Consider the following 24,174-nt stretch of genomic DNA (forward strand, 5'->3'; position numbering starts at 1 on the left):
CCGCCCCGAGGACATCGTGCCTTCTCCCACAGGGCCCCACACCGACGGGATGCAAGTGCAGCTGGAAACGGGCGCCCGCCTGGCTCCCGCAGCCGTGTCCAGGCTCACCCTCTTACCACAGAGGAAGGATGTCCAGGCGTTGTGTAGCCCTGGAAATCGTCCAGCTTACAACGTTCTGTCCCGGTTTGAACAAACGATGATGAAGATACTGTTTTCCCACAAAACAGGCAGTCACACCTGTGAAAGTGCCTAGTTCATTTCTGACAAAACAAGCATCAGAAAAGTAGGGTTTAGTAGGGATGTGTGGATTTTAAAAACTCCTTCGGGGACAGGTAAGGATCTCTTCAACAGGACACAAAAAGGACTAACCCAAAAGGAAAAGATCAATACACTGGGCAACAGTAAAATTAAGAATTTCTTGGGGGTGGGGACTAGAGCTCAGTGGTAGAGCACGTGGTTGGCACGCATGAGGTCCTGGGTTCAATCCCCAGTGCCTCCACTAAGGGGGAAAGAGAGAAAAACTAATTTCTTTTTTCTCTCAGTTTTGTTGAGATATGATTGAGATTGTGTAAGCATAAGGGGTACAACATAATGACTTGATACATGCATACACTGGGACATGATCACCACCTTAAGTTCAGTTAACAACCATTGCCACACAGTTACAACTTTTTTCCTTGTGATGAGAATTTTAAAGATCTACTCTCTTAGCAACTTTCAAATATGCGATGCAGTGTTGTTAACTACAGTCACTGTGCTTATGTCACATCCCCAGGACTTGTTTATTTTATGCTGGAAACTTACACCTTCTAACCCCCTTTACCCATTTTGGCCAACTCCCGCAACCACCAATCTGTTCTTCGTAACTATGAGCTTAGTTTTGTTTTTGTTTAGATTCCACATATAAATGAGATCATACAGTGTCTGTCTTTCTTAGTCTGACTTATTTCACTTAGCATAACGCCTTCAAGGTCAGACACAGGTTGTTTCCATAGCTTGGCAATTGTAAATAATGCTGCGAGGAACACGGGGGTGCAGATGGATTTTCCAGCTAGTGTTTTTAAGAAGAATTCCTGGATCATATGGTAATTCTGTTTTTAATTTTCTGAGGAACCTCCATACTGTTTTCCATAGTGTCTGCACCAATTTACATTCCCACCAACAGTTCATAAGTTCCCTTTTCTCCACACCCTCACCCACACTTGTTATCTCTTGTCTTTTGAGAATAGCGTCCTAACAGTGTGACGGGTGGCTCACTGCGGGTTTCAATTTGCATTTCCTGACGAGGATGAACTCCACCCCCCACAGCCGGCGGCACTGGGGGTTGAACCCGGGACCTCAGTGCAGGCTAGCACGGGATCCACCGCTGTGTATCTTCTTTGAAAAAAATACCTGTTCAGATTCTCTGCCCATTTTTTAATAGAATTATTTATTTCTTTTACTGCTGAGTTGTATGAGCTCCTTACATATTTTGGATATTAACGCCTTATCAGATGTGTGGTTTGCAAATATTTTCTCCCATTCCACAGGCTGCCTTTTCATTTTGTTGATCATTCCTTTTGCTGTGCAGAAACGTTTTAATTGGGAAATTAGGAATTCTTTTCATCCATCCCCTGAAGAGACCCTCCTGACTCTCCCTTGGTGCCTGGGGTGTCCTTCCAATCTAGGCAAGCAGACCCGGCTCCCCGATATCCTCACCTCAGAGGTCCCAGTGCCCTTCCAGCCTGAAGACAAAAAACACAAACCGACTGGCGGCTGCCCCTGGAATTCCAGAAGACTCTGAATGAAAACAGCAGTCACAAAAGGGAATGGCTTTGCAAACTGCAGCTGATTATTCATGGCCTGTCCTGGGTTTTAGCAGGACTGAAATATGCTGCCCAAGGATGCAAAGGGAGCCTTAGAAAGTGAAGGGGAAGCCCTGGGGACAAGTGGCTGGACCACCCCCACCCCACCGCACCCCTGCTCTCGGGCGCCGCACCCCCAACCCCCTCTGGGCCCTATTTGGCTGCGGAGGAAGCTCGGGCCCCAAAGCAGGGGTCGAGGAGGTGAGGGGGAGGAAAGCGGCTCCAGTTTCAGCTGAACTTGGCTGAACATCACCCTGGGACCAGACCGGGACCCTGATGTCTCATCTTCCCAGCCAGCTTCGCCTTTGGCTCTGGGGTCCTGGGGAGCCCAGGTGTCCTCTCAGGCACCAGAAATGGCTGTGTGATTTCTCAGATGGGTCAGCAGGCTGTTGTGAGCGCCAGGCCTTCGATGGAATGGATTTTGGACGCCAGTCAAATATTTAAATGGGTGTTTTCCCTCTCTGGCAGGGCCCTTCCAGCCAGGGTCCTGTGATTCATGCTCCTTTAAATGTGCATTTTTTTTTTCCTTCTTGAAAGTGCCTGAGGCGGGCCCCAGGCTGCGGGCCAGGCCCTGGGGGAGGCGGGGAGCAGGCCCCTCAGCTCAGCCAGCAGCTGAAAGGAAGCACACCTGTGAAGACGCCAGCCCCCTGGCCTGCTGGCTCCCGGGTCTACGCTGCCAGTCACAGGACTGACGGTTTATGGCAAGAGGCAGCTTGCTGTCTGCTATCTTCCAGGGAGGAACGAGCAGAGCGAGTCAACCCCCTTCCGTCCCTTTTTCAGTTTCCTGGGCGAAATGAACTCCAGGAGGAGTCTGCGAACTTCAAAGTAGGGTAACAGCGCCCACCGCGGGGTAGCAGCCACTCTGCTCCCTCTCCCAAAACAGCGTCTTGTCACAGAAAACAAACTCATGGTTGGGGGGCTGGGTATACATTGGGAGTTCGAGGTTTGCAGAGACTAACACTATATATAAAATAGATAAACAACAAGGTCCTACCGTAGAGCACAGGGAACTATATTCACTACCTTGTAGTCACCTATAATGAAAAACTGTATGAAGAATAGACACGTATAACTGAACCACTACGCTGTTCACCAGAGACTAACACAACATTATAACCAACTATATGTCAACTAAAACAAAGGTAAAAAAAAAACCCCACAGCGTCTTGTGAAATAAATTTTTAGCCGTAAACCCACCTCAGGTATCTTCAGTATTTCAGACGGCTCCCCTCCCGCCCCCACTTCACTCACAGTGGGTCGAGAAGTGTGAAGCCGCTTCCTCCCGCAGCCCGCCCGGGCACCTGGGCCCGGACCACGCCCCCGCATCAGGAAGGCAGCACCGAGGTGCACCCCTGCCCGGTGAGCAAGAGGGCCTGGGAATGAAACTAGAGACTCTCCATGATGCACAGACTTGCTGAACCGGGCCCCATTCCTGCCCCTACTCGTGGGGTTGCTGGGGACCAAGGGAGCGATGCCCGCAGGTGCTCGGCGCTGCTGGCCGGTGACCCACTGGTCTTAAATCTCCTTCCCTGCAGGCACTGGTCAGAACTCCATCCTTAGGTATCACATGTGGACCCGTGCAAAAGTGACGCCATGTTGGGTCTTGCAGCCGACTCCGCGACAGGGGAAACGGAAGGCCTCCTGGACAGCGGGCGGCGTCATGAGAAGTTACCCACTGTTGTTATTTGAAGCCACTAGGTTTGGGGGGTGATATGTTACCTCACAATGGATACCTGAAACAATTCCTTTTTTGTCCTCCTAATTTCAAAGATGGATAAAAGGGAGCTTGTTTAAAATCTCCAGCTGCCCAAACTTAATTTGTAATTTTGATTTCACTGCTTCGTGGCCTTGGGAAGATAAATTACCTCTAGCCTTATTTGCAAAACATGAGTGACACCTGCTTCCAGCGTTACGGAGTGGATCCTGGACGCTCAGGCCGCCTGAACACACAGGTGGTGCTTCGGGAACGACGGCCATTGTGATGGAATCAACTATATTGCCCGGCACTTTTATTCTGAGAACTTTGAATGGATTCAAAATGAAACCGGGGCCGCGTTCACCGGGCGAGGCCCAGAGACAAGTTTGGGAAGCTGAGACGGCATTTTGTGCCCACGACTTTCCCGCGGGAGCAAAGAGGCTGAGGCCCGGCCGCGGCGAGCAGCAGCAGGACCGATTCTGCCTGCGGGGCCGGGGGCCGCCCCGCGTTCTCCGGGTCTTCGCCGGGTCTCTCGCCCGCAGACGCCCCGTCAGGCCGTTCGGCCTGGAAGCGAGGGACCCGCCAAGGCTTACACAGCGCGCTGCCTGGAGACTGGCCCGTCACCTGAGGGAGGCCGGTGTGAGCGCCCCATAACCGACAGGGAAGGCTCCGACTTACCTCGTTAGTTGAGGGAAACAAAGAAAGCCTGCGGGAATACACGCTTTCTCGGTGCCAGCTTTTCCCTCAGGGAGAGCTCACAGACGCCAACAGGGTGGCAGCCTCTCGCCGAGGCCCCCCTGCTGACGGCGCTCCGGTGAAGGCGCGGGATTCGCACAGCTCCCGACACCCAGCTGGCCGCTGTTAAACCAGCAAGAGGAAATCAGGTAAGCAGCAACGTCCTGCTGTAGAGCAGGGAGCTACGCTCGATGGCTTGTGATAACCTGTAAAGGAAAAGAACGCATACGTGCAAGCTGACCCAGTCGGGGAGCGTGTAGCTCAGGGGCAGAGCACGTGCTTAGCACGCACGAGGTCCTGGGTTCAGTCCCCAGCCCCTCCATTAAAATAAATAACTAACTAAATAAACCTAATTACCTCCCCTCCCCCCCCAAAAAAGTAAAAACAAAACCAGCAATGTATAATTGTATCACTACACTGTATGCCAGAACACATTATGAATCAACTATCCTTCAATTAAAAAAGTAAATATATAATTTTCTTTTTTAAAAAAAGGGAAAGAAAAACCGGTCCTACCCAGGTCTAGCCACCTTGTCCCGGGAGTCTTCCACGTCCTGCAGTGAGAGTCGCTCTACCGAAGCAACGCACGGACTGCTGTTCTGTACGTGGGGCTCAGGGCTCTGTTTATGAAAATGGTTGTTTCTACGCAGTAAGGCCTCCTCCTGAGAAACGTTTCCTCTCACCGTTAGAGAAAAAAGGCGCGTATGGAGTTCTTCCCAACGAGAGCTGCTGGCCTGACGGGCAGTGGCTGCCCGAACTGGCCAGTGGGGGCCCAGCAGGTGAGGGAGAGAGCAGCTTGTTTATTGAAAAAAAAACCCTGCACAACGTAAAAGTTGAGAAGTATGTTTTATTTGGCGGACTTTCTGAGGACTCAAGCCCGGGGGTTAACCCTTCTCTGACAGCTCTGCGGGACTGCTCCAAAGAGGTAGGGGAGGAGCCAGGACTTTTGCAATAAAAAAACCAGAGTCAGAACATCAAAAGAGCACTGTTAATTAAAGAAGTCCAGACATCTCACATTAGTGAATTCAGCACTTTATTATACACGGGGAGACGGAAGAGTCTGGGCTCACTGAATCCTTCCTTTGATGGGCACCGGAGCCATCTAGAGCCAGCGTCCTGTCCTTTCCAGTCCTGAGTCCCCACGGGGGCACCACTTGGGGCACCGCTGGGGTCGCCGGGGTAGCTGAGGGCTGGTCTCCATCCTGAGCTCCCTCGGGGCTCACCACAGGGGCGTGGCAGTGGCTGAGGGCTGAGGCCCGCAGCATCCTCCGCTCGCTGACATGGTAGGTGACATTCTTCATTCTCAAACTCCAACACCTGGATGTTCCTAGCAGGCTTTCCTCCCAGGGGAAGGTCCTGGCCGACCCCAGCCTCCCTCCCCTCAGGACCCTCATCCAGCCCGTGGGCTGTAACCGTTACCACATCAGCTCGAGCCGACCGCTAGGGAGGTTAGGGCAGACCCAGCCCCCGACACGTCTTTTCCTCTGAAGGAGGCGTGTCATCAGTTTGCTCTGTTCTCACGGCCCCACCGGTGAGTTAAAGCAGGAGCTGTTGACATTACAGCAGACTCATGAGGGAGAGTGACGGCCAATTTTACGTGCCAGCTAGGCTGGACCACAGGGGATCCAGACACTTGACTCACTAATATTTCGGGGAGAGTCTGGGAGGCGGTTTCTGGATGAGATCAGCCCTCGTCAGTGGACCCAGCAGGGCCCCCGTCAGTGTGGGTGGGCTCATCTGGCCCTCGAGGGCCCGAGCAGAACAGAAAGGCTGAGAAAGGAACAAGTCACACTCGCCACCTGGCCGTGGAGCTGGGACCTCGGATGGGACTGACACCATCGGGTCTCCTGGGCCTCGGGAACCTTGGGTGGAATGCCACCGGCTCTCCTGGGTCTACAGCTTCTAGGCGGAAGATTTCGCAGCACTTCTCAGCCTCCGTAATTTCATAAGCCTCTTCGTCATGGTAAGCGAAGATGGTCCCCCTGATGGTCTGACTTAGGATTTTCAACTTCACAGCGGCGTGGAAGCGGTGCACATTTGGTAGAAACCGTACTTTGAATTTTGATCTTTTCCAGGGCTAGTGAGTGACGTGCAGTAGGGTACCACCACCCTGCGGCGCTGGGCGGTCCCCCTCAGACAGGCCGCCACCAGGTGAACAGCTGACACTCTGACAGCCGTTCTGGACCCAGCTGGCCATCCTGTTTCCCAATTTCAGTACAAGAGTCAGTAAGTTACCCAAGATTCTCAACACTTAATTATAAAATAGGCTTTGTATTAGATGATTTTGCCCAACTGTAGGCTTATAAGTGTCCTAAGCACGTTTAAGGTGGGCTAGGCCAAGCTATGTTTGGCAGGTGTTATTAAATGCATTTTCAACTTGACATATTTTCAAATTATAAGGGGTTTATCAGGCTGTAACCCATCGTTAAGTCAAGAAGATCTGTATTTATAATATATATGATGGATATATTTATTATATGTATAAAATAAATATATTCATTGTATATAATATACATATTTATACATTATACAATAAATACTATACATGAATATATACCCATATATGCATCTTATACACACATATGTATATCTATCTTCGATTGGTTCTGTCTCTCTGGAGGATCCAGGGAGCTTTGTAGTGAAAATGGCAGGTGGAAGGGGGAGGGAACAGCTCAGTGGTAGAGCGTGTGCTTAGCACACACTAGGTCCTGGGTTCAGTCCCCAGTACCTCCACTAAAAATAAATAAACCTAATTACCCCCATCTCCTCCAAATTGGCACATGGGTTTAGAGGCAACATGCCAGGAGGAAGAAAACCCCAACCTTGGGAAACAGGAAAACGAGGCAAATAGTTCAATTATGAGAGAGAAAAATAATAATCTTTCATGTCTGGTCATTTCTTCTGAAATGGGTGTCACACCTGGCTTCCTGCTAACTAATCTAGTTTGATTTATTAAGATGAATATAGCAGTAACTTTGCACCCAAAGGGTAACACTTTCTCCTACTCTAGATTCTGAAGAACACGCCTGCAGTGGTCCTTCCGGCCCCCAAGTCCCAGCAAACTACACTGAAAGGGTCTGAGCACAATCTCAGCTCCTTAAAAGAGATGCTTCTGGCACAGCCGTTTTGGCCGTGTTACCATTTCCCCTGCTTCTAACTTAAGAAAACTGCCTTGGTAATCTAAGGTAGGTCTTTCTCGTTTTCCAGGAACCTCCTGACAATCGTTCCTTAAAGTCTAATTTCCTATTCATATAAATTCCTCGACTCAGTCTTTTAAAATTCCTCCTGTAGACCAGATTTTAATTTTAATTTTACATGGAACATAGTTGAACATAGTATTAACCAGCAGCTGTAATTTGAAAAAACTAGTCAACCCTGGATTATGCCAAAGAATGAACAGCAATAAATCTGACTCCCAACTTCAACCGGCACCTCCTAACTAAGTTTCTCATTACAAACACTTCCTCTCAGCCGTCAGGCCCCTTTACAGACAGATCACAAGGAGGACTTTCTTTTTTTTGGTCCAACTATTTTATCTTACTTACTTGGTTTTTTGTTTTTTTTTTTTTTTTTTTTTTTGAGGGGCAGGTAATTAGGTTGGTTGGTTGGTTTAAATGAAGGTACTGGGGATTGAACCCAGGACCTCGTGCATGCTAAGCAGGCACTCCACCACTGAGCTGCACCCTCCCCTCATAAGGAGGACATTCTGAAAAACACCTCCTGACGTCCTGCTGGGGCTGGGTGGACACCATGTCCAGGGACAAAGAACGGAGCAGCTGGTGGCTTTCGGTGCTCTCTCGTCAAGTTCTGCAGCAGCCCAGGAGCCTACCCCAGGCCCTCTGCACGTCCACAAACACTTGAGAATCAGCTTACGTGCACACATACAGAAAACAGCTACTGGGATTACACTGAATGCACAGCAAACCTGTACTTTGGAATGACAGCTTAACAACACTGAGTCTCCTGACCATGAACAATATCCCTGTCTATTTAGGTCTTCTTTAATAGTTTTCAGTGTACAGGTCTTTCACATTTTTTGCCATTTATTCCCAACTATATTTTGATGCTGTTGTAAACACTGATTTTTATTTCAATTTCTAATTGTTCATGGCTAGCATATAGAAGTACAGTTGATTTTCTGCACATTGTTTTATATCCTGCAATCTCGAAAAACTCACTTTTTAGTTCTAACATCTTGTTTGTAGGTTCCACTGAATTTCCTACATAGATGATCACGTCATCTATGGGAAAAAAAAAAAAAGACAATTTATTTTTCTCCATTTGGGATGTTCTTGATTCCCTGCCTGATCGCACAGTCTAGAATTGCAAGGACAATGAACAGACATCCCTGTGCTCCTGACGTCAGGGGGAACGTAGTCAGCCTTCCACAACTAAGTCTGATGTCAGCAGGCAGGGTTTTGCAGATACCGTTTAATCAGGCTGAGTAAGTTCCCTTTATTCCTAGTTTGCCTGGGTTTTTATCAGAAATAGATGGTGGACTTTGTCAAATGCATTTCCAGTGTTAACTGAAATGCCTGTGTGAATGCTAACTCCACCCTGCACCCCCAGGATAGACCCCAGACCATATGTTACCTGTTTATTATACCATAGGTTTCAACTGACTAAATTTTTGCTTAGAATTTTTGCACCTGAGTTCATGAGAAATATTGTTTTGTCGTTTTCTCATAATGTCTGGCTAAGACACCTGGGTAATTTCGGTACTGGGGTTAACGTTGACCCCCTAGAATGAGTGGGGAAGTATTCCCTCCTGTTTTGAGTTTCTGGGTGAATTTGCGTAGAATTGGCAGTATTTCCTCAGTTTGGTAAAACTCACCACTGAAGCCATCTGGATCGTAGGAAGGCTTTACCCGCTTCTTCTTGAGTGAGCTCTGGTACTTGTGTATTTCAAGGAACTTATCTCTGTTCTTGAATTTATTGGCATAAATGTGTTCCTAACATTCCCTATTGTTTTAGTACGTGTAGGATCTTTAGTGATGGTACCTCTTATTCCTTACACTGGTGATCCATCTTCTTCCCTCACCAATCTGGCTGGAGATTTATCAATTTTATTGATTTTTCCCAAAGGACAAACTTTTGGATTACTTTTTCTGTTTTTGTTTTTTGTTTCACTGATTGCCACTCTGACCTTTATTATTCCTTTTCTTCTGCCTGCTTCAAATTTAATTTGCTCGTTTTTCTAGTTTCTTCAAGCGGAAACAGGTGACCAATTTGAGCCCTTTCTTCCTTTCTAATACAGATCTTTAAAGCTTCACTTTCCCTCAAAGTACTGCTTTGGCAGCAACTCACATATCCCAGGTTTGGTTTTTTTTTTTCCATTCATTTCAAATTACTTTCTGATTTCTCTTGAGACTTGCTCTTTGACTTGTGAATTATATTTCCAAATGTTTGGGGATTTTCAAGGGTCTTTGTTACTGATTTCTAATTCAGTCCCATGTTGCCAAATAAAAATTTATTTAAGCTGCTCAGAATTCTTATGGTTCACTGAGACATTAAAAAAAAAAAAAAAAAAGGTTCTTGATAGGTATTCCAGAAGTTTTAGCTGTTTTTTACCTGGTCCTTATCAGCCATGCTGCTGGCAAAAAAAGTATTCAACTTGTTCCTTAACAACATACAGTATCCAGAAGCCCCTGGTGACCCAGGAGCAGCCGGTGAGCACACACACTCAGGAGCCAGCTGGCCGGGATCCAGTCTCAGACCCATAAGCAGCGTGACCTTGGGGGCTCATGTAGGCTCCCCGCCTGTTCCCTCCCAGGACTGACGTGAGGATTAAACAGCACCAACCGCAGGAACTGGCTCTGGTAAGTATGATGTGAGGACTTCTTTCTACTATTGTGTGAAAGGTTGTAATCATGTGCCTGAGTCACAGCACACATCTTACCAGTGGTCCCACAACCCCTGGTCCCCGGCTATCCCGGCCCAGGGCACCACACAGTGACTCCCTCCCCTGGGCTCATACTGACAAGGAGGAATCAACTATGAGCTTCCACTGGACGGCGGGCCCAGGTGCAGTCACAGGATGGGCCCGAGGCCAGAGCAGATGCCAACGGATGCTGATCTAAGAAATGTCATCACCATCCAGGTTGCAGTGAACACAGTCCTTCTACTGACGAGAAGTCTGAAAACTGGCATAAACATAAACAAATGTGACTTTAATCCTGCGCGTGTCATGGCGGACAGTCATCACATGTCCTGCACGTATCACAGCAGACAGTCATCACCTGTCCTGCGTGTGTCACGGGGGGCAGTCATCATCTGCCCCGACAGCCATCTGAAGCCAGTAGTCCTGATTACTAAAAATCACAAAGTTGTATAAATGCTCTCCTCCTTTTCCAAAACTGTGCTCGTTTTCTCTCCAGGAAACAGGGCTGTCTGCGAAGCCTTGAACCGACAAGGTCACCCACGAGGCCAGCTTTGGTTCGTCAAAGTAGTGACTGGAAAAGAAAGGTAACTCTTAACCAACACGGGAGAGCTAGGAACGGTCACATTTCTTTCTTTACTTATTCAGGATGAGAGGTATTTCTGATGTTCCCATGAAGCTTAGGCCTTAGTTTTATTTCTAAGAATTAGGAGATGCAAATTAAATCCCTGGTGCTATACTGGGAAGTCAGTAAAGGTTCACCAGTATACACGCACAGGAAAACTTTAGCTGTTCCCACCCTTACTGTGGAAGACCATGTAAGACTGAAAGAACAAAAGTGTATGAGCATCGTCCCCCTCCCTGGGGCAGGGCTGCTTCTGGGGTCTCTGTAAACTGAACACTGCAGAATAATTTGTCCAATTCATTTCTTTTAACTGAGTGAATCTTTAAAACTTCAATCTTCTTATTGAGGAAAATCAAAGTACTAAGCTAATGATGTTGGGTTTAAAAAGGAAAACCCTGCACCCTTAAATCTTCACTTTCAAAGTGAAGACGGAGTAGGCACTGTGCTCCCTTGACAGTCCTGTCAGCGTGGGACTCGAGTCTCCTGCCACTGACCCAGGACCTCCCAGAGTGAACAGCCCAACACTGCCTGTCAGCATCCTCGGCCCGGCACCAATACCCAGTGGACGTCAGAGCTGGAACAGATCTCAGAGCTCATCTGGACTGAGTCGGTCAACTCCTCCCCGCCCATGTCAGAATGAAGTGTTCTGCGGGGCTCCAATATTTACAACCGATTAGCCTGTGCTCCGCAGAGCATTGCTGGTTTCTGAGGCGATATTATCACTTCAACGGCACCACAACGCTCTTGGGGAGCAGAACAAGAAAAGTGAGCCATTTGTTCCGAAGACGCAGTTAAGCTCTGCTCTTTGTCTTTTTTTTCCCTTTCAGTGCAGCTGATTTGCAGTGTTGTGTTAGTTTCAGGTGTACAGCACAGTGATTCAGTTATACATAGACACACATACAAATATATATATATACTCTTTTTCATTATAGGTTATTACAAGTTACTGAATACAGTTCCCTGTGCTGTACAGTAGGTCCTTGCTGTTCATCTGTTTTATATGTAGTGATGTGTGCCTGTTAATCCCAAACTCCTAATTTATCCCTCCCCCACTCTGTCTTTTCATAAGGACAAGTATGTGACAGTATCACCAAGGATAATTACGTCACTTAAGATGGTCATGTTACTGAACACGAGCCCAAGCAAGGAAGGGGACACAGCGTGAGAGGACCCTGGAATGCGGACCATGAGCGCTAGCCCCTAACACATCAGAGCAGGACGTGAAAGGCAGAGAGCGTTCTCACCGCAGCTGCTCCAACAGGAGGTGTATCTTCTCCGGAAGTATGAAGCCCGTGATGGTGCACAGGTAGGCTTTTGCCACCACTGTGCTTGGCTGGGGACAGCAGTAGGTGGATATGAAATTATTTGGCTCATTATTTCTGTAACAGAAAAATAAAAAGAAAACATCCTTCTATCTAGCACACGATCACTTCCAAGTACCAAGCCCCTGTGAAAACCGGAGGCCAGCCCGAGACCCCCAGCCCGCATACGCACAGCTCGGCGTGGCTGAAGACGGCGCCCAGCCAGTCCAGTAGCTCCCGGGCGCCGCACGCCGCCCCAGGCTCGCCCCCGAGCTGGCCGCTCTGCAGCACCGGGCACCGCAGCTCCGCCACCATGCCCAGCACCACGTCAGGCTGACGCTCCTGAATTCCGTAATCGGAAAAGTGTGACATCATCGCCGATTCTTCTGCACCTGGAGACACACCAAATAAGGCCACCTGAGGCGTGCAGATGAATCCACCCCTTCCCACTGCAGAGCTCCGGGCAGCAGGCAGGACAGCGGTGAGACCAAAGGGAGTTGTACGAAACCTTATTCAAATCAAGTCAAAATCATTGACGTTGGCTTCTGTGCCCTGCGCCAAGTTCTGTAAACATTCCGATCTTCTGTTACGTCTCTCAGAAACTCATCATACGTTCAGATCTGACCCATACTTGTTTCATCATTTGCTCTAAGAAACTTTTGATTTAATAAAACCCAAAGCATTATCTATGTTTAAATAAAATTAGGGACCACTACAGAGAAAGGACCGTATCTGCACATGCTCTAAAAAGGAAACAGAAGAGGAATGGAAAGACAGAATCTCAGTCAGGCTTGTTTTTAAAACTGAGCGAGATCCAGTGTATCCTGAAGGATTTTCTAACAGCCTTGGACCTTTCACAGGTCTTGACGAGCCCTTAAATTCCTAAGAAGTCTTAGGAACATGGAGCTCTCCAGAACCCAACGCATAGGAGGTCCTCAACAAAGACTTCGTGCAACTGAGATGTCGGCCTGTGTCTGTCCTCACACAGAGGAAGCACTGAAGTGTGACAGACCCAGGGCTCATGTGAGCAACCCTGCAGCGTCCAGGGACCAGGAACTCCCCAGGGGCAGCAGACAAATGGGACCATTTCCCAAATGGACCCCTGTGCTTCCCGATTCTCCAAACAAGAGAACCACACCACTGTAACTGTGACGATCTGATTCATTATAACCTTGTTTGGGGCCAGAGGTACACTTCTAAAAGGAGCGAGGCACACAGCCTTTGCAAGCAGATTAAAATGTTCGGCGAATGTCAAACTTGGAACTAAACGTTCTAATCAATTAAAAGTTTCAACAGATTAAGTCTGACACTTAATGACATGCCCGATTATCACCCTACAGTGATGAACAAGCAGTTTGTATGGATCACTGTAACGGGTGGTCATTTTAAGACAGTCCAGTCAAGGCTGTGGGAGGTAAGCTGGAGGAAGGAAGGGAAGAAACAGGTGAAGGTCAGCTGCTCTGAGACCACTCTTGGGAGTTCTGGACATAAAACCCAAGGAGATGGAGGCGGACGGCTGCACACCTCGCTGATCCTGGCCGCGCTCTTGGGGTGTCAGAGGGGCCACAGCAGCTTCCTTAATAATGTTTGCAGGTCGCTCCCGCCATCCGAAAGCAAAGCGTTCCTACGAAGCCCCTCGTTAAGTTGAAATGGCGAAAGCTAAGAAGCGATTACCTTAGGACGCATCTTGCTGACAGACGCGCAAAGTAAATTGAGGTCAAGCACAGATGCTCACGGACACAGATCAAAGCTCTGCCAGCTAGAGGCTGAGATGCTGGGGGTGGTCCTGGGGGAGGCAGCTTAGCGGTGCCTCTCACTGCTGGGGCGTGCACTGCCTCTGTAACACCTCGCTGCAAAACTCACGCTGAACACTATCTTCACTTCCCTCTCTTTTTGTAAAAGTAAAGTAGCATTAAGAGAACTTTTGACAAGCGGGGGGTACCTGTATCCATCCAGGTACACGATATTCCCTGACTGCTGGGATGGATCGCCCTTCCACCCTCCATGACTCCCCTTCACTTAACACTGAGATTTCAAAATCACTGTAGCATTACCTGTTTGATGCCAAGCCAAAAGGAAATCAAATTTCAATGGCTTCTTTTCTTTGAAGGACCAAGATACTCTTCCATATTTCTTAGAGTCCAGGTTAGAGGCTAAATCCATCAAGTCAATGGAAACAACTTAAAAAATGGAAAGAGGGATAAACAGTTTATTAGCATGTACAGAGCTTGCACTGTGCGAAACGTAATGGGTTAAAAACATCTGAAGTTTCAGAAGCTTTATGGATTAAAGAAAGTTATTTTGTCCTTCTTGCCTCCCTTTGGTTCACCAAATCAAAACTCTGCCTTTCATGGGCATTTGTGGCACCAAGAGCTAATCACAACAGACCTTTTCAGCCCACACTCTTCCTAGTCGAGACCAAGGGCAGAGGCCCTGGAAGGTCACCTCTTACCCCGCCTGTGGAGGAGGCGGCCTGAACCACCGATGTCCAAGCCGGGTATTACGAGCAGAACTGCAGCTCTTCACTCGCGGCTGAACGTCTACCATCACAGAGCTTGGGAAAATTAAAGGAAACTCCTTATTAAGAATAAGTTGGGTTCATCACTTTGAAATCTGGACCCAAAACCTATGTATCTATCGGACCACAACCAAGTCTGTGATCTTTGTGAGACGCAGCCGACAGCCGCAGACAGACAGGAGCAACAGCAGTATCTCATCCTCCTTCCGGGCCAAGGGGCCCTGGAATCAGAAGTTTTAAAGGCAAGAAAAAGCCATCCTTTTTCGGAACAAAGAGAACAGAGGCGATTCAAACATTTACATTTAAATTGCTACAAAGACCACTGCCTTGTTAGAAACTGACAGAGCGAGTGTAACACTTACTAAATTTCATGACTTTCCTGCCGGAATACTGGGATGGACGGCCCTGAAGTCCAGTTTCTTCATAAGTGTCTTTATCCAGTGATAAAATTAGCTTCCCTACAAATCAAATCATAATTCCCATAAAAGAGATGTTAAAAATGTTAAATGTTCTCAGACTAAGAGAAAGCAAGGCAAATTGAGCAGTTAAGTATCAGTGCATACAGGGACCTGATTTACAACACAAGGGTGTCAATCAGATGACATACATCGTATTTCTAATACAAGGGTATTATTTATATATTATACATACAAAGATTATTTATTATAGTGAAACTAGAAATCATCTAAATTTCTACTAAAGAAGGAATAAAATTATGGTACTCTTGTTTTTTTTTTGAAGGGGATGTAATTAGGTTTTTATTTATTTATTTAAATGGAGATACTGGGGATTGAACCCAGGACCTCATGCATGCTAAGCACACGCTCTACCACCGAGCTATACCCACCCCCATGGTACACCTCTTCTTCAAAATGTTTTCAAGACATTAAAAACAGTAAGTTAGAACTATAGGAACTGATATGGAAAGATGTCTATAATACTTAGCTTGGGAAAAAAGCCAATTGAGAAAAAATGGAATATATGTTTTATAAAAAAAAGAACCTGTATGTGTGTTTATAAACTCACAGAAAATGTCTAGAAGAATAAACACCTGCCTGCTCACAACAGTTCCTTCTAAGAACGGCAGGGAGTCTGGAGAGACGGGGATGAAAGGGGAGACTTTCACTTTATATACATCTGTATAATTCGACGTTTCCTTTTTTACAGTATGTATTTCCTTTATACTTAAAGAAAAAAAGCACGTGGTTACCATTTGGCAGCAGTGCGACCGTATTATCCTCATCGATATTTGTGTTGTACGTCAGCGCGTAGCATGAACCTGTAAGAGGAAGAAGCCCAGAGAAGTGAAGACAAGAAAAAAAAAATCACACCTGCAGAAAGTCAGTGGATTATTTTCACATGATAAATCTCCGAGGTCACTGCTCCCGCTCACTCAGCAACCCCAAAACCTGCGCAGGCTCAGCTGGAGGACACGGGAGGCCGAGCACAGCCAGTTCCTGGCCCCGCCCAGGGCCTGTTGTGCAAGCCGACTACTGTCCAGCAGAAAATGGACTCAGGATGGAGCGTGTGCCTTCGGGGAGGCCGGCCGAGATCCCAAAGTGGAAGACTAGGTTAAGTGTACACACATGAGAGGCAGAATTCCAGGTTAAGATTCAAAATGTGCCAAGAACTTGTGTGAAGTCAAAAAAGCCATGCAATTTCTCTGAGCCTCAATTTCCTCCTACAATTTCCCCAACTGTGAAGTGGGGATCAAGGGCTTATTTCATAGTTTTGTTGCAAAGGTTAAATCAGGTAAGCTATGTGAAAGTGCCAGCATCCACACCGTTAACAAAACATCAAACTTCAAAATAGACAAAAGGAGTAATGTCAAAGGCAAGATGTAAGTGGCTCTTGTGCAGTGACTTATGTAGTGAGGGTGGAATCCCCAAAGACACTCTGAAATCATTGCATACAAGTGGCTCCCAGGAAGCAACTGGAACAATCAACCCATGGGAATGGGGTGGGCGGAGGAGGGCGAGAGCCTCAAGTCTAAGCGGAAGACGCCGAACGACAGTCAGCACCTGGCTCCATGGACAGCTGCAGCGGCCGCATCAGGGCACCGACCTTCAGTCTGCCATGGGGGCTGCGGGGAGCACAGAGGTGTCTGCAGCCACATCCCTGATGGCAGTGCACCTGAACACAGCGATCCAAGGGCTTCCCCCCGCCCCCCCGTTAACCCTCACGGCACAACAGCCCCACGCAACGCCTGTGCAAGTGTAACTAGAAACCACCACCCAACGTGGGCACAGAGAGTAGGACGAGGGACGGAGGGACGGAGGGAGTGACACATGACTTGAGCACACAGACTATCTCCACAAGCCCTCTTCAAACCCGGGGAAGAACCCTAGTATAGGGATGTGAGCGACCTCTGCCTCCTCATCTCACCGCGTTCACAGACATGACGCGGGTTTTCTTACCTTTCTTTACGAAAGTATTGATGAATTCGTGAGTGATTAACTCATGGAGAGGTAAATCCTTCACAAAGTAATAGGGTCCAGTTTTCATGACCAGTTCTTTCAGTTCTTTTGATAGTATCCCACATTCAGGAATCAGAAGTGAAACCTATTGGAACGTGTAATACAAACAAGCCTTACTTCCATGTAGATCAACCCCAGGCTTTCAGGGATGATGCAACATCATGAAGGCTGCTGACTGTTCCTCCACGGGTTTCAAGAGGACTCTTAAATTTACTTACCAAACTCAGGAAAAGAGAAATTTGACAATTCAAGCTTTTCATTTCTGAATTCAAGTGTAAAGCTGAATGAGCAAAACAATTTTAACGGAAAGCACTTGCATTTTATCTTTTGCAAATGAGCAATGTGTTTTCTGTCCTATTCCTTTTACTACTTCAATTAACTTTTAGAGAAATACAGCGCAACTGAATATCCCTAGATCTGTTTATCCTGGTATCATGCTGGTCCCTTAGGGCGTAAGGAATTTAGAGGAACCAATTAAGAGGTTACATGGACGCAGAAGTCTGCTGGAGGATTCCACTTTGCAGATAGAAAAACTCTACAGATCAGACCGGGGGTGATAAGGCACACATCCCTGACTGCTCTCTGTGATGCGCTTTCCATCCAAAGCAGAGATATTAAAGGTGACAGGTTTCAAATGTCGCCCAAGTGCTCCCCACCTTGAAAATCCATTCTCCCAAAGCAGGAACACCAGCCTGTTCCACTTGTGTCTGAGAAAACTGGCCAGTCCGGCCTGAGCTGAGGTTAGGCTGATCCGTTTAAACTGTAAAAGGCTTAAATCATTTTCATTTTAAGGTTTTTTCTGAAGCTCTCTCGACTTCCATGGGTGGGTGAAACCGGCCCACCAGACACCTGCCTGGAAATTGGGGATGTTCTCTTCTACCCTCAGCAGATCCTGGAGAAACCGGTAACTAACCTCACTGACGCCGCAACCGCCACGCCCGCGAAAAAGGCGCCCCGTGAGGGTGACATTTTCACGAAGCAACAGCGAATGTTGCTCTAACGTTGTGCCTGCGGCCAGGGCCACCTGGCGAATTTCCGCCAGACGCTGCGAAGTGGTGACTCCGACTGGACAACGCAGACGGAGCAAGCAAGGAGGGAAGTTCCTCAGATTTCAAACCAGAGCCCGAGAGCGCTTCAGAAGAGCAAGAGGCCTCCTGGGCCGGCTGGGCACGCCGCTCAGGAAAGACCGGCGGGCGGGCGCGCAGGGCCTCGCCTCACACCTCCCCATCGCCCCTCCCGGGCGGCTCCCGACCTGGGGCGGGGCGGGGCGGGGCGGGGCGGGGCGGGCCCGGCGGGAGAAAGCGGCCAGGCGCACACCTCCCAGCCCTCCCTCTGACGGCAGGACTCCGCCCCGCGCCAGCGCACCCTGGGAGTTGTAGTCCCGCAGTGCCGCGGGCTGCCAGCCCAGAGCGGCTGAGAGACTACAACTCCCAGCATGCCTGGCGAGGGCCCCGCCGCCCGCGCGCTCCCGAGGAGCTGAGCGCGGCTTTCCCTGAGCCTCTTCCGCACGCGGGATGGAGCGTAGTCCTCGAGCCCAGGGCGGGACTCACCCTGTAATTGTGATAGTGCGTCTCCACGAGATGCCGGTGGCGCGACTTGTCGTGGCCGAAGTTGGACTTCTCGCACACCAGCAAGTGCCTGGGCACCTCCCGCAGCCTGCGCAGCGTGGCCATGCTCTCCCCGCGCAGGCGCTGCCGGGGCTCGGCTCGCCCCGCCCCTTCCCCGCCCCGCGGGCATGCGCAATGTCAGCAGGCCGCACGTGTTGTGGCAGCCCGGGGTGGGGGTGGGGGGTGGGGGCGGACCAAGACGTCTTCGGAGCCGGTGCAGGCTCGCTAATGGGTGCCTGGAGGGTGTGCTGCCTGGAGTGAACTCTCCTACCTGAATCTTTCCTCTAGGGCCCGGGTTGCTCATCCCAAAATGTTAAAGAAGTTTGTGTCGGAAGGAAATGCACAATTTTTGCTTTTCGCCCTACAGTAAGACTCCTTAGGACTCTTTTAGAACCACTTTTAAGGTCTCTTTTTAAATATCCTTTGGAACCGCTTTTAATGATTTGTTGCTATGGGAGGTTATAGTGCTAATTAATTTTCCATTTGATTTTTCTTACCAACTCCAAGTACTATACTAGTACACCCTTCTCAAACGAGCACGCACAGCCCCAGTGCTATGCAGAGGGGATGCAAAACAGAATGTTTGTGGTGCAACTCTCTGGAGCACCAATTTCACTATGATATTTGGAAGAAGAGAAGTTAAGTAATTTAGAAGGTAAGTATTTACAAATCCAAAACTAAGACTGGAAAGTCCTCTCCCATTAATAAGCAATCTGTCCCTGAAATCTTAGATTATCTCTGAGAATACTCTAAGGAAAACCTATTTTTCATATTTTAAATAGGAAAAATTCTGAGGAAAGGCAAGTCAACCGAAAAACTACCAATCACAATTTGGCTCCTAGATGTAACTTATAACTATCGCATTCCAATGTAAAATGCGTAAAGGAGAGGACTTGAATCTCCGAAGTTCTCCCAGTCAGGGCTCAGGGCCAGACTGCTCCATCCCCTCTCTCTGCGGCTGGTCTCCCTCTGACAGGTTGGAAATAGGGGAAGAACACAAACATTAAAAATGGCAACTATGTGGGGGATATGTGAAATGTGTCAATATGTGGACCTGTACAAATGAAGGAGTATTTTAAAATCAGAACACTACACAGTGCTGTCTGTTACATCTCAGCAAAGCTGGGGAAAAAGCCGAACCCAAATGTCCCAGTCTAGGTGGGAGCGTGTAGCTCGGTGGTAGAGCACATACTTAGCGTGCACAAGGTCCCAGGTTCATTCCCCAGTCCCTACGTTAAATAAATAAATAAAATAAAACTACTTGCCCCCCTCTCCCCCCCAAATTTTTAAAAAATATATAAAACTTTTTAAGAAACGTTACAGTCTGATTTACAGGCTTATAAACAAATTTGGCAGAGTATTTGGAAATGGTTGAAATTTTTTATAACACTCATTTTTAGTTGGCTTAAACTTAAAAATATGTTTAGAAGTAAATTGGTATGTAAAAAATTTAAATCGTAGCTGTCAAGAAACTTCAAATATCTAGGAGGCATTTCTGCATAACTTGGATTTTACCAGTTTGAAAACTGTTCATCCATAATGCAGTTGATGAAATCATACATTCACAGAAAAAGGGGTCGCTATGATACTGATGCAATTATTAATAATTATGTAATGATACTGTGTGTAGTATTACATGTCACATTGACACCGATGATGAATAAGGCGTTGCACTAGACATGTTATATTCATCACCCACGAGATTCCTCTCTGAGGTAGGTTTTAGTGTCTTCAACTTAGAGGCTAATTAGTGAACAATACATGGCAAATAAACTCTGAAATGAGAACGGCTCTCAAAAAATACAATGTTGAATGAGAATCCGAGTTACATAGGTAGACATAGCACATACATTTATAGAAAGTTTAAAAACTTAGACAAAGTTAAACAATATATTATTCAGAGAGACACACCTAGTAACTGTAATGAAAGTCAAATGAACATTTTTTAAAACTGCAGATGAAGGTTTCTTCTGGGAGGGGGGCAAAGTATTGTGTTTGGGGAGGGCCATGTAGATGGCTTCCAAGGTGGTGGCATAGTTTTATTCACTAAGCAGAGGACAGGTAAGGGCTGTTAATTTTATCTTTCTGTATACCATATATTATTTTGAATGTATAAAATAGTGCATCATAATTTTTAAAGTTTTTAAACAGTTTCATTCAGATACAATTCATATACCATACAACTCACTCATGTAAAGTGTACAACTGAATGGTTTTTAGTACATTCACAGATATGTGCAACCAACACCATGGTCAATGTTAGAACATTTTCATCACTTCAGAAAGAAACACCCTTTGGCTATCACCCTCCTGTCTTCCTCGCCCTTCTCCCTCGGCCCTAAGCAGCCACTAATCTACTTTCTGTCTCTATAGATTTCTTTTCTGCATGGTTCATATAAATGGAATCATATAATACTTTGACTTTGATGACTGACTTCTTTTACTCGGCATGTTTTTAAGGTTCATCCAAGTTGTAGCATGGCTTAGTCCTTCATTCCTTTTTATGGCTGGCATAATAATTTAAATTTTTTTTTTAATCTTGAATGTTGATATTTGAGGGGAAATAGCTTAATTAGAAGGAAATGAAAAATATTAAGTACATATTAGTCTCTGAAGGTGGTGAGGTAAGAACACCAGGTGAGCTAAATCCCTGAATTCTCCAGAAGCTGGAGCGGGGAGCTAGCTCCCAGGCAGGGGTGGGTGGACAGGTGGCGCCAAGTACATCCATCCACAGAGCACGCGTGGAACCTCCGTGTACTTCACCTTCATGCCCATTGGAAGGATTCATTTATTCAATCAATAACCTCTTAAGTGCCTGTTATATGTTTAATTTATTTCTTAATTGAAGTATAGTTGATTTACACCAGAAATTAACACAATATTGTAAACCGATTATACTTCAATTAAAAGAGAGAGAAAGAAGAATCACTGCTGTTTGTGCAATCAGTATCATGATGCTTTCTCTTGAAGATGAGTTCGTATAACTGTTCCAAGTCCAGTAACTTGTCCAAAGCCCCATAGCTACTTAGCGGCTGGGCTGAGACTCAGAATCAGCTCTGCCTGCCGTCGGAGCCACCCGCCACCTCCCTGGTCATCCCACGTTCTGGAGCCACTTCTGCAGCAGGAGCAGCCTCCTTCGAGGCTTCAGTCTGTCTAATACTCCTCACCATTGGAAACAATCCCCTTGAGAGAATGCTGAAGTCTCCTGGAAAGACTTGAAATAACTTGGGGAGATGGCTGAGTTGAGGAAATCAAGCCTCCAGCAGTAGAATTTTCATTTCTAATCACAGGAGGAATTTGAAAACATACATAACGCACTCCACGTTTGCAAATTCTTTTCCTCTTTTTTTGGTACTTGTAGGCTACGTATGATTTTCAGCACGGACTAAACCAAACTACCGCATCTGAAACAGCCCCTTAGTCTGAAAGCAAGTGACATAAAGGTGGGGTCTGCTGAGAAGACATTTCCCCCTGCTGCAGTTTAGCCAAACGGCTGTGCAAGAAGTTATCCTTTGCTTTTAACAAGGCAAAGCTGTTCCTGGAGACCCCGTGGCGCACACAGAAGTCACTTGCAGCCAGTCCCTGGGCCAGTGGTTCTCCCCACTGGCTACACATTACAATCACTGGATGGGGGGCCTTTTAAAAATTCTCTTAAGTTGTGAATTGCAACAGACCAATTAAATCAGAATCCCTGGAGTGGGGCCCAGGCATCGGTATTTCTGATGGCTCTCCAGGTGACTACAGTGCCCAGCCAAGGCTGAAAACCATCACTTTAAACCAACGTCTTTTGGTGAACGAGTTGCAAACGGTTTATCAAGCAGATGTCAGAGCGTTGGCTGCTGGGTCTTAGCCTTTCAGCCTCTCCTGCGCTGCCTCCTTGCCATCCTGGGCACGAACGGACCCTTTCTCCCGATTCAACCCAGTTCTGCGGGTTCTGAGTGCACGCTGTGCACAGGGCGCTGTGCTACGAGCTGTGGTCCTGGTGTGTGCACCACATGGGGAAGACGTTTCTGGAGAAAGTATCGCATCATTAAAAAATAAAAACCACGCCACCTACCAAATTAAAGCAAAAATTGAAAAGGTCTAAGGGGTTAGGACGCTAATACTTTGGAATTTTAAAATCCATCTGATGATACAATGAATGAACCTGTCCCACGTCAAAAGAAAACAAAACAAAATTCTGCTGTTACATATTGAGTCAGGATTTTTGTGTAAATATTGTAACATTTAAATTTTTATTGACGTATATATAACATGCATACAGAAATACATGCTGGAATCACTCAGGATGTATTACTGCGGAGCGAACACACCTGTGTAGCCAAGAGCTACACCAGCTTCGTGTGGGCCACCCCACCCCCCCAGACATCACTTTCTTCCTGCATCCTCCACAAGGCAACCAGCATCTCTCTGGCTGACACTGTGGACCAAGTTTGTCTTTTCATAAAAGCATTTTATTACAGAAAATCGTAAGCATTTACAAAATAACAAAATGCTATCACAGGTCTGTCACCCAGCTTCTGGGACTACTAACTATCTGCCATTTTTGTTTCACTGATACTGCCAGCGACGACCCACCCCTCGCTTTTCTTTTTCAGTTTTTTTTTTTTTTTCAGGTTATTGGTACACACATTGAAAGGCACCAAGGCTGTGAGAAGTACACACACCCGTGCGTACCTCGCCCCTTTGAAGAACAGAGTGTGTCCATCACCTCCAGAACATCCCCCCAGGCTCATTCCCAGGCAGTTCCCTCCTCCCCCACCGGCCACCGTTCCTGTGCGTCCTCCAGCCCGGCTTCGAGGCGCCGGTCGTCCCGCCTCACTGGGCGGCGCGGGCGTGAGGTCCACCCGGGACGCGGGCGCCCGCAGTGCGCGCCTCTGTATTCCGGCTTGTGTTCTGTTGCATAAATACGCCACCGTTTGTTCATCCATTTTCCTATCGACAGATATTTGAGTTATTTTCTGGTTTTGGCTGCTCTGGCTAACGGGGTCTATGAACTTCTTACACAAATACTTTTTGTGTTCCGTTCAATCCCTTTATCAGCATTTAAGCCACACCTCTTTGCCTTGTTTGAGCGGTCACTCCAGGGATTACAGTGAGCACCGATCACGTGCCTAGGTCTGCTTGGGGCTGAGAGCAGACTCTCTGAGTACATGTGCACAACAAGCACCTTGTTACAGAGCAGCCCCATTGCCCTCTTTCTATCCTGTGAGCTACTGTCATCACACATCTTACATCTCCATGCTATAAACCCTGCAAAACAATGTTAACATTTTTGCTTGAAATACTCAGAAATCTTTAATGAAAAAGAATATGAAGATGAATATATGTATATATATGCATGACTGGGACATTTTGCTGTACACTGACACATTGTAACTGATTATACTTCAATAAAAATTACAAAAAAATACTCATAGGTCTGTCAAAGTAAGAGAAACAAGTTATTAATAAGTATTTGAAGGGAGATAGTTGAGGCTATGCAATATATTG

The 24,174-nt window shown here is 47.2% G+C and overlaps 2 protein-coding genes across 3 annotated transcripts in view; both read right to left on the reverse strand.

Moving 5' to 3' along the window:
• Positions 1 to 9,730: 9,730 nt before the first annotated feature.
• Positions 9,731 to 18,783, reverse strand: RPP40 (ribonuclease P/MRP subunit p40). 2 transcript variants are annotated; one of them, XM_032462433.1, is made up of 8 exons: positions 18,625 to 18,783; positions 17,015 to 17,159; positions 15,808 to 15,876; positions 14,960 to 15,055; positions 14,134 to 14,259; positions 12,273 to 12,471; positions 12,023 to 12,157; positions 9,731 to 10,727 (listed from the first exon to the last, which is right to left on the reverse strand). In XM_032462433.1, the coding sequence occupies exons 1-8, from the start codon at positions 18,745 to 18,747 to the stop codon at positions 10,529 to 10,531; spliced, it is 1,092 nt and encodes a 363-aa protein (XP_032318324.1). In that variant the 5' UTR covers positions 18,748 to 18,783; the 3' UTR covers positions 9,731 to 10,528. The 2 variants fall into 2 exon arrangements, with proteins under 2 accessions (XP_032318324.1, XP_032318325.1); XM_032462434.1 differs by lacking the exon at positions 18,625 to 18,783 and adding an exon at positions 17,988 to 18,256.
• Positions 18,784 to 22,897: 4,114 nt separating this feature from the next.
• The window catches only part of LOC116658172, a 32,933-nt gene continuing 31,656 nt past the window's right edge, over positions 22,898 to 24,174 (reverse strand). Inside the window, exon 3 of the mRNA XM_032462436.1 lies at positions 22,898 to 23,616. Within this exon, the coding sequence (XP_032318327.1) occupies positions 23,414 to 23,616 (203 nt within the window). The 3' untranslated portion in view covers positions 22,898 to 23,413. The remainder of the gene's footprint in view (positions 23,617 to 24,174) is intronic.

This window comes from Camelus ferus, chromosome 20 (genome assembly GCF_009834535.1).
Source record: "Camelus ferus isolate YT-003-E chromosome 20, BCGSAC_Cfer_1.0, whole genome shotgun sequence".
Taxonomy (NCBI): Eukaryota; Metazoa; Chordata; class Mammalia; order Artiodactyla; family Camelidae; genus Camelus; species Camelus ferus.